General features: G+C 36.1%; 2 protein-coding genes across 2 annotated transcripts in view; one reads left to right on the top strand and one right to left on the bottom strand.

Moving 5' to 3' along the window:
• srpk3 (SRSF protein kinase 3) overlaps nucleotides 1–1,292 on the top strand; it is a 33,475-nt gene extending 32,183 nt beyond the window's left edge. The window contains exon 16 of the mRNA XM_048210426.1: nucleotides 614–1,292. Coding sequence (XP_048066383.1) covers nucleotides 614–798 — 185 coding nt within the window. The 3' untranslated portion in view covers nucleotides 799–1,292. The remainder of the gene's footprint in view (nucleotides 1–613) is intronic.
• A 46-nt stretch (nucleotides 1,293–1,338) lies between these two features.
• Nucleotides 1,339–5,137, bottom strand: tsr2 (TSR2 ribosome maturation factor). Its single transcript, XM_048209270.1, has 5 exons — nucleotides 4,998–5,137; nucleotides 4,563–4,653; nucleotides 4,385–4,476; nucleotides 4,128–4,289; nucleotides 1,339–2,041 (listed from the first exon to the last, which is right to left on the bottom strand). The coding sequence occupies exons 1-5, from the start codon at nucleotides 5,076–5,078 to the stop codon at nucleotides 1,913–1,915; spliced, it is 555 nt and encodes a 184-aa protein (XP_048065227.1). The 5' UTR covers nucleotides 5,079–5,137; the 3' UTR covers nucleotides 1,339–1,912.
• Nucleotides 5,138–10,314: the final 5,177 nt, after the last annotated feature.

Consider the following 10,314-nt stretch of genomic DNA (forward strand, 5'->3'; position numbering starts at 1 on the left):
AGTGGTTTTTCTTTTTAGCAGAAAGACTCATTCTGATTCATTCATTGACTCTTTCTGCAACCAGTCGGCATTAGTGAATCATTGACTCACCAGATTCATTCAGATGCCTACAGTAGTGATCAAAATAGAGTAAATCATCTTTTGAAAGTAACTTGATGCTTCAAATAAAGATTGTATCAATTACATCATTACACCAGTAGGTGGCGACATGTTACTGTTAAAAATGTATTTGTCATTGAATCATTTGAGATTCGCTCATTTTAGAAAACGCTGATTCATCCGGTAATGAAACAAGTGAACGAGTCATTGAATCGTTAATTTTTTTAAAATCATTTCAAAATAGATATTTTTTAATAAACCGCAGCAATTTTAGTAAATTGCATTATTTTGTTTAGTTTGATGTCTGTTCAGAATCGTGATCTCTATTCATTCAGAATCTTGCAGCTCTACTTAATTCACAACTTTCCTTCACACAGTGCTGATCTACTGTTGCACTTTCTTTGAAAACAGGCCACCTTGATATTTGCATGTTGTTTCGTCCTTGAATGTGCATGAGAATGCTTTGACCACCGAGCGTGTGTGTGTGTGTGTGTGTGTGTGTGTGTGTGTGTAGGTGAGCTGCGTCACATCTCGAACCTGAAGCCGTGGGGACTGTTTGAGGTGCTACTGGAGAAGTACGAATGGCCACTGGATCAAGCTGCTCAGTTCAGCGACTTCCTGCTCACAATGCTCGAGTTCATCCCAGAGAAGCGTGCCACAGCTGCCGAGTGTCTACAGCACCCCTGGATCAACTCATAACGCTCTGTTTTCCCTATAAAATACAGTCTTTCACTGCGTTTGTGCGGTCTGAGTCATTTAGGTCCGTCTGATCACACATCCACCTTTCAGAGTGTAAACTCACTGTTAAGGTAAAACAAACTGGACATACAGTATCCTGAGCACAGACTTAGCTAGAACCTCAAACCTGTTTTTTTTATATATATATTTAAAGAAGCTTTGATCTCTGAACATGGAGATATGTCTGTAGTCTCTCGAGTTTCATTGTATGGTCATTTAATTGTGTAGAAGGGTCGCATATTTATATGTTAAAATAGTGCCTTGACATGCCATCTGCAAAAACAAACAAAAAGGAAAAAAAAAAGCCCCTCACCTTTTTATATTTGTCTGCGAATATGTGTGAGGAATGCTTGTTTGTGAACATACAGAACACTATGAATACTTGACTAAATTCAATAAAGACTTGAGATCTTAAACCCTGTGTACGGATGAATAAAGTATCACTTAGAAACATGGATGTGAAGGAGTATTTTTTGTTAATGCAAATAATCAAACATGAAAAACAATTAGAATTTTATTCATGATTTTGACATATTATATCTTACATTGATTACAAAAGTCTATCAGAATGTGCATTTTAAGCTGTTTAAAAAAAAAAAAAAAAATCAAATACTATATGGATGGAAAATCCAGCACTTCATTTTACTGTTGCAGTAATACTGCAGTGACAGAAGGGGGTGATAAAGGACCATTTCATGCATTAACCTAAGTTATAAATAAGGATATACACAGTTAGTCAAAGAGAAAATTTGTTGTGGCAAATAACTAGACCATAGAAATTTATATACATATTTGTATATGCACAAAAGCACACCAGTTACAAAGCATATGTAAATGAAAATCACTGGACTATAGTCATAATGTCTTATAATAATTTATGAAAGAAACCCCAAGAGGTCCAGTGAGGTGATCCATCCGTTTTGATCTGCACAGGTGTTTAAACATTAGTCAGATGTAACATTATAGGTTTAATAAGTTTGTTGCGGTTGCAAATACAGAAGTATCCACAGTAGAAGAGGTCCTTAAAATGTGTTTTACATTAAGAAATTCATCAGTCCTAATACTTTAAGACCTGCTACTTCTTCCTGCGTACAACCGTCCAGCCATCATCCTGTTCCTCATGACTCGTGGCCGGTGGAAGCTGCTCCTTCACTGCTGCGCCGTTGACTGAAGGTCCCTCTGCACCTCCATCACACTCCATAGCCTGAGAGAAAAACAACCAGTGAGGTCATTAATTCTTAATGGGGGCAATTGCATGCGATACGTGCTGTACTGCAGTGTTTCTGAATTGGGTCGCGGAGTGTGCCATCAAAGAAACAACAACAAACATAATTCTCTGTTTTTCTGATGCAAGTCTTTTATTTTGAAAGAGGTTGACATTTCTGTCAGAACCAGTTTAAAGGGGACCTATTACAAGATGTAATATAAGTCTCTGATGTTTCCAGAATGTGTCTGTGAAGTTTAAATGCAAATGAGCTGCTGCTCCCAGCCCACTTTCTAGAAGAGGGCGGAGCTTTAACAGCTCGTGCTTCGGTTGCTCAACAACAACAAAGCTGGAGAATCTCACGCAGCCAAAATGAGGATTGTCAGTAACGGTGTTCAGCCTTACATTGTTCAAACCGGAGTCGACACTGATGGAGAGACTCAGGAAGAAGTTACAACTTTTACAATGAAACTGGACGTTTCTGAACGGTTAGTGGATAAATGTATGTAGTTGCTGTGGAGTTGATTCAACTCATCGACTAGCATGTGCCGTCATGGTAATTTTTTGTGCAAATCCAGCGTTGAATTGACCCTCGTTTGTGAAGCAGTCCTGCGTAAAATGACGGCATGGAAACAACACTGTACTACAACAACTCTTCCTCTTCTCTAAAGCAGCTCAACATGGCCTCACCCTCTTTGTTGAGTGTTCTCGGGGGTGGGGTTTATGTAAATTTTAGGGTCAGTGATGTCACCAACCTGGGAAGAAGCTTACTGTAGTCCCTACCAGCCGTTTGTTGTAATCCTTAAACAGAGAATTCTTTAAAAGAAAATATCTCCTTTTGCATTGAACTTTGAGCGTCGGAACTTTGCAGATGTTGTTTATGCTCAAAAAGCAACATTACACACTAAAGTTAAAAAAGTGAAATATAATCAACCACCCCTTTAAGAGTGCCTGAGAAAAACGTGTTGTCCTGATTCAGTATTTGCGGTCAGACGAGATGTCAGGATGTAGCCATGCTTTCGTAACTTGTTACTACTAAATCTCACCTCAGAAAATCAAATTTTCCTGTCCTGTCCCAGGTGAAAAAAAAAGTACATTTCTATAATGTATTTAAAGTGCTCTATTTTCGTGCACTAATTTTGTACTTAATATACTAAAAATTCTTCTTTAGTACTTCTTAAGATCATCTTAAGAACATCTAAGTTTACTCACAACTGTGCTATTTTGAGACACCAACTAAAATGTGCTTTTAATATACTATGTCTGTATTTAAAAAAAAAATGTATTTAGATACTACTTACAGTACATTTGAACCCATAGTGTACTACAAGTGGTAACTAAATATTTATTTTTTATTTTTTCACAGTTGAGTACACTTGGATGTTCTTAAAATGATCTTAAGAAGTACTAAAGAAGAATTTTTAGTATATTAAGTACAAAATTAGTGCACGAAAATAGAGCACTTTAAGTACATTATAGAAGTGTACTTTTTTTTCACCTGGGGTCAGCCGTTATACTGTGCTCGTAGCACACACTCTTCAGTTGCGGTGACAAGCCAAGTATATCGCAATTAGGAGCATGCAACGTCACAGTTATGTTGTCAATTATTAAGCCATGAAATTACCAAAACATAACAATAAATCACGTAACTGGTACTTCATGCGTTAGCTGGGAAGGATTTGTATGCAGGTATGATGTTAAATCGTATTCATCGACAGCAGTTTCCATACGTTTCATTAACAGTTCATGCTAGTATAGTGTATTTTACCATGGTAACTTTTGTTTCCTTAACATGGTAACCTTAAAATAGTTTGGGACTGTTATATGTTTATTCATCAGTATTAGTCATATTCTTACAATTTATGTACATCTCAAGTAAAGTCAACCATTTTTATGAAAGGAAAATTGCTTGGGTTTTAAATGCAAATGTATTATAATTTCTATAGGCTAATTACACAAAAATATATGTAATGTTTTTGAGAATTAGGTCAAATTCCTAAAAAAAAAAACAAAAAAAAAAAACAAAACATATATATATATATAATCCTTTTTTTTGTGTGTGTGTATATATATATATCTGCTGTACCTCTTCATCTTCACACTCATCATCATCATCAGGTGTTTTGGCAGGTGTGGCCTTTGCCCTCCCAGCGCTCTTCTTCTCATTCAGCTGGTTGATCTGCTCTCTGACCTCCGTCAGTTTGCCCTGCTGACACTGCTGGAACATCTCACACACCTTCTGTGCCACCTGAGCAAGAGCCAAGACCAGAAGAGTTTCACAAACATACATATTTACCATCTGTAAGCATATGTAATTCTAATCTATTCATAGACAAATCAAACCTGAGGCAAGCTGCCATCATCCACCACAGTGTCGAATTCATTGTTCATGAGCTCTGAGATGAAATCCTCCACTTCATCCTGCTGCAGCTCATCTGTGGGGAGCACAAACGGGTTTGCTGTAAGTTGACATCAGAAGATATCCTATAAAGTGTTAGAGGAATCATTTGACAGTTCTGACCGTTGTCGATGAAATACTGCTGCAGCGCGTCCACCATCCACTCCGCTTTCTGCTGACTGTAAGCTCCACCAAAACCATTATCGACCGCGATCTGTGAGGAAACACTGAGCTCGTTAATTTCTCAATCCATTACATCTATAAATCAGAAGTAGGTGCAGCCGCTCCCGGGAGGAAGATAAAATCGAGCTGCGCATAATCTCCATTGCTGTGCAGCTAGACAAAATATCCATACAAGACGACTTAAAGGGTACATATATGTTTAATGTAATATATTAACTTCTTGTTTATACTTTGCAGTGCTAACATGCTAACCTGTTACCAGTCATATTTATGATTATTAAATAAAATTCGGCTCAAACTGAAGATTGCCTAATAATATGACAATATTCTATGAATAATGTATTTTTCGGAAAGTAATGTTATGAATTTACTAACTTGCAGCACCGGCCACGTTTCCAAAACAGCCCGAACTGCCTCACTGAACAATTCACGTGTGGAAGATGCGAGCGGCGCCATCTTGAAAGCAGACCTGAAGAGTCGATCACAGCCTTCAGAGACTGACGGTGAAGATTCACCAGGCAAAATAATCAATCACTAGAAACTTGATGATGTTCAAGGGTTAGTTCATCCAAAAATGAAAATTCTGTCATTAATTACTCACCCTCATGTCATTCCACACTCGTAAGACCTTCATTCATCATCGGAACACAAATTAAGATATTTTTGGTATAATCCAATGGTTCAGTGAGGCCTTCTTTGACAGCGAGACAATTAAAGGTGCTACAGAGGATGTTTTGTTTTATACATTTTTGCAATATTACTTGAAACTGTCTTTACTAACTGATAAAAGACTATTTATTAGGTGCACTGAAAGGAATAATATTAATATACATCATCTTTGCACGAGGTAGGGCCTTAAAAACATCAGCCAATCGTTTACGCGATCATCGCATAAACGATTGGCCCTCTGGCTTGTCAATCACTGCCGTGACGTTCCTTGTGAGAGACGAGCGCGGCTGCTCGCTCCAGTAACTTTCCACACTCTACAGGCGCCACATGCAATGTTTTGTCAGGAGACAGGAGTAACAACTGCAGATTACGAGTTACCTGCGGTGAGTCCGACATAATGAATCCACTAACACGACACAGCGAATGCCGGTGGTAAACACTTGTGTTCCAATACTCGTGCACGAGTTTTGGGAGGCGTTCCCTCGAAATGAGCTGTGAAGGAGGGGGGCTGTTCTTACGCATGCGCTCATTTCAAAAACTCACTAAGAGTCTTTGGTTTCTCAGTCGATGAAAAGATCCTCTGTAACACCTTTAAAGGTGCAATATGTAAGAATTTTGCAGTAAAATATCCAAAAACCACTAGGCCAGTGTTATATATTATGTTCACTTGAGTACTTACAATATCCCAAATGTTTGCAACTATTTGTAAATCGTTTGAAAATTGCAATTTTAACCAAGGCTCCGGGACGTGTGAGGAGTTGCCTGTCGATTGCGTCATACCCGCATTAACCCTCGGTCTGCCTCGGTTTCTGGTTTTATTTTGTAGAAACCATGGAAACACGCTTTAATATATTACATGTTTTAATAGACAAGGGAACAACTGTTTGGTTACAGTTATAGACAGAAAATTAGTTATTGTTATGTAGCTCAACACATTTAGTCTTATTGTTTAAATCTAATTTTCTTGATTTTTTTTTTTGCGAGTACCATGCTTTACCATGCCTCAGAGAAAAACACTATTTTGTCAAGTAGCTAAAATAGCATAATCAGATGCAGCATTATTTTTAGTAACAGTACAGAATTTTCTCCATCATATAATATGTTTTAAAATGAATTGCATGCCATTTATCAACCCAAGCCGTCCAATATTTAATGATATTCTAAAATCAATCAGCTTACTACAGTGTGCAACAGTCTCTCACAGCAGCTGCCGAGCGAATGTACCGAGTAACGTTATAACATCATTTTCAACTCACTCAAATGTATCTAATATGATAAACAGAGCTGTGTTACCTCATACTCATGACTGGAAAATTCTTTTCCACCGGCCATTAAGGACCGGGACACATGTCCCAAGATTCCGCACTCAAACTTGGCATCATCAAGCTACACCTTTGTTTTGAACAGGCTTCTAGCGACCTCTAGTGGACAAAATTATTAAATATTGCACCTTTTACACTTTCAATGCCAAGAAAGGTAGTTAAAACATATTTAAAACAGTTCATGTGACTACAGTGGTTCAACATTATGTTATGAAGCGACGAGAATGCTTTTTGTGGGCCAAAAAACAAAATAACGACTTCATTCAACAATTTCCTCTCTTCAGTATCAGTCTCTGACGCACGTTCACGAGAGCACCACGATGCTTACAAATATCTTTTATATACCCCTAGAAGACAAAAATAGACCCATAGAAGGAATAAAAAATAGGACATGATACAAATGATTATTCAGAAATGTACATACTTTTATTTAATTGTATATCTTTGATACAATAAATGAACAGAATTATAACATTTTTAAAGATGAGTCTGGGAATACTGGGGATATAAGTATGTGGGCTTTATAATAACAGTAATTCTCTGCAGTAAAACTGGCTCAGTAAGAAACACAAAGCAGGGTGTCAGCATTATAACATTCCTTGGAAAAATTAAACACCAACCCATGCAAGGCTTTGGATAACTTTGGCATTGACCAATAGCAAAAGCTGAAAAGCAGTCAACAAACCAAGCTGCTGTATAATACATGAGGCGCATATTTACTTCTCAGAAATCTTGAAATGAGAAAAAATCCACATTGATTTATGTCAAAGAGCACAGATCAAATTTGAAATTCTCATTTTAAATATATGGCTGCTAAGAACATCACAAAAATATTGTCAATGCACAATGGAGGGGCATTATATGGACTTTAAATAATAATAATAATAATAATAATAATACAAAATAAAATCGGGAGTTCTTCTGTCACTTTTCAGCTTCATCCTGGAGTTTAACTGTGGTCACTGTGAGCCGTGTATGTAATCATAAATATAAGATTTCATTTAAGGATAACACTTAAAAATATAAACCCTTCCTCAAACTTATGTTTTGTTAAAATATAGTCATATTGATGGGTCATATTTCATATTGGTATCAGTTTGGTGCCATTTATCTTGGTTATTTGATTTATCAGCTGTTTACAATGCAAACAAACTGTTCATACCAAAATGATTCATTATTATTATTATTATTTTTTTTTTTACTGAATCTGAAAGGCACATTTCAAAGTTGCTCCAAAACCAGGTTTGTTTATACTTCTTGGATTTGCACATACATTTTGTAGAAGTGCCTGAACACACAAAAACAACTAAAGATGGCTTAATATTGACTATAATGGAATATGAATGTGTCCAATTATGGGTGATATACAGAGATTTTAGTTTGTTTATTGGGTTTTCTGGTTATTTTAAAAGAAATCCACAAGCTGACAAAGAACTTGTTAGAGTGAGTGACCTGTTAAGAAGTCACTAATTGTCATTAATGTACTAGACAATATTATAAACTTATAAGTTTATGTACAAAAAAGTTACGTTGTGGCTGACATGATTATGTGTGGATTTGGATTTAAGTATTTTATATATATATATATATATATATAGGGAATTATGTATTCAATATGTAATGAACATACAATGTATGAATTTGTGCTGTCAAATCGATTAATTGTGATTAATTGCATCTAATAATCGTTTCTAAATATGTGTGTGTGTGTATATATATATATATATACACACATACACATAATATACATTTACAAACTTGACTTTGTTAGATGCGATTAACTGTGATTAATCAATTTGACAGCACTAATATGCTTATTACGTTTACATGAGTTAAAAAAAAAAAGTAAAACAAAATTCAAGTTTGAGACATTGATTATATTGCCAGCAAAAATTATTCACATTTGTTCTGTTCCACCTGAATGTTTTACAGCTTGTTTGTGCCAATGTTCTGCATCCACGTCCTGCTTTATAATCGACAGAATTGGTTGCAAATGAGCATTCATACAAGCAACATGAAGAAACAGTCAGCCATCGTTGTGTATTGTAATTATTGGTAAAAAGGATTTCCATTTCAACACATGAACCACATATTCTTGGGTGAAAAGATTGACTATTGCAATTAAGAACTCAAAGATTAAAAACAAAACACATTGCATCAAACAATTGTTATTTGTGGTTAACATCTCTAGACTCAAACAAAGTGACCACTCATATATGCATACTTGCTGTCAATCAGAAAATATACTATGGCTATCTGAGAGGATTTCCTGCATTAGACATCCATGAGATGTGAAATGTACATTAACTGTGAGTATTGCTTAATGTGTGTTTAAACCGTTTTAACGTATTTATATAACAGCAGACCTTCTCGCTCGCTTCTTGCCTTCACGTATAGACAAACGCCAACTGCAGAAGAGCAGTAAAATGGCTGAGAATCCTCAAACTTTGGGCTCTTTTAGTGTATACAATTGCAAAAATAAAAAAGCTAAAGAAAATAATACTGTACTGATCAATTATCAAGTTTTGTTTAGCATAAAATGCCCATTCAAAAAGGTTGAGTTGTACAAAAGAAACATACTGAAAACTGTATGAAGTCCATATCGGCTCAAAGTGTCTCCATGTATAAAAGCATTTCACCTGCAATCATATCAAAACCTCTCTTATTTGATTCCTCATGAATGAGCAATAAAACAGCCTTGAGTTTTTGCATGACATTATCTGGCATTGTTTGCTTTTTATATATTTAACTGCATGCAATGCTTACCGAAATCAGTATCAAATCCTTTTTAAATCAAGAGGGTTTTGGTATTAAAAAAAAAAAAATTATTGCGTAAAATTGGAAATTATTGCGCAGTAATGAACGGTTGGCTTCCTCGCAACCACGTTTATCCACCGAAGCCGTTTCACCGTAATCCATCCGCATTCCAGATGAAAGCTTTATGTTAGATGAGCCGTTTTCATCCTTACGAACTAATAAACATCGAAACCAAATATCTACAACCACATGAGTCTCCTATGGTAGTAACGTCTGGTTACTACATATTACAAAAAAAGAGAGAGAACACAATGAACAATGTCATCAATGATAAGTATAACAAAAATGATATTCTTCTTTGCATTAAAAATTATACATTATTAGGAGGATCTTCTCATTGCACTCTCCACACCTCTGATCTGCAAAAAAACATTCTAAGGCTATTTACAAAGTACCACAGTCTTCAGCTTTACAACACTGCCATGCAAGACTGCATTCCCCTCTCTCATACACACACATATGCAGCACAGGTATTCACAGCTCATCTCCAGCAGGGACGAAGGGAAGTCACAATCTATCACCAGACCAAACGTTTTGGGATTGCTTGAATTCATTTGTAAAAAATTATATACATTTACTAAAATATCATCACTAACATCAAGTCTTAAAGGGATAGTTCACCCAAAAATGCTCTCAAGCCATCCTTGGTGTATATGACTGTCTTCTTTCAGATGAACACAATCAGATTTATTTAAAAAATATCCTGACTCTACCAAGCTTTATAATGGTTGTGAATGGGCAAGCCAAAAAATCCATCCTAAAAATAATCCACACAGCTCCAGGGGGTTAATAAAGGCCTTCTGAAGCGAAGCAATGGGTTTTTGTAAGAAAAATATCCATATTTATTATTACTAACTATAATAACTAGCTCACGGCAGACGGCC

Source organism: Megalobrama amblycephala, linkage group LG12, assembly GCF_018812025.1.
Source record: "Megalobrama amblycephala isolate DHTTF-2021 linkage group LG12, ASM1881202v1, whole genome shotgun sequence".
NCBI classification, from domain to species: Eukaryota; Metazoa; Chordata; class Actinopteri; order Cypriniformes; family Xenocyprididae; genus Megalobrama; species Megalobrama amblycephala.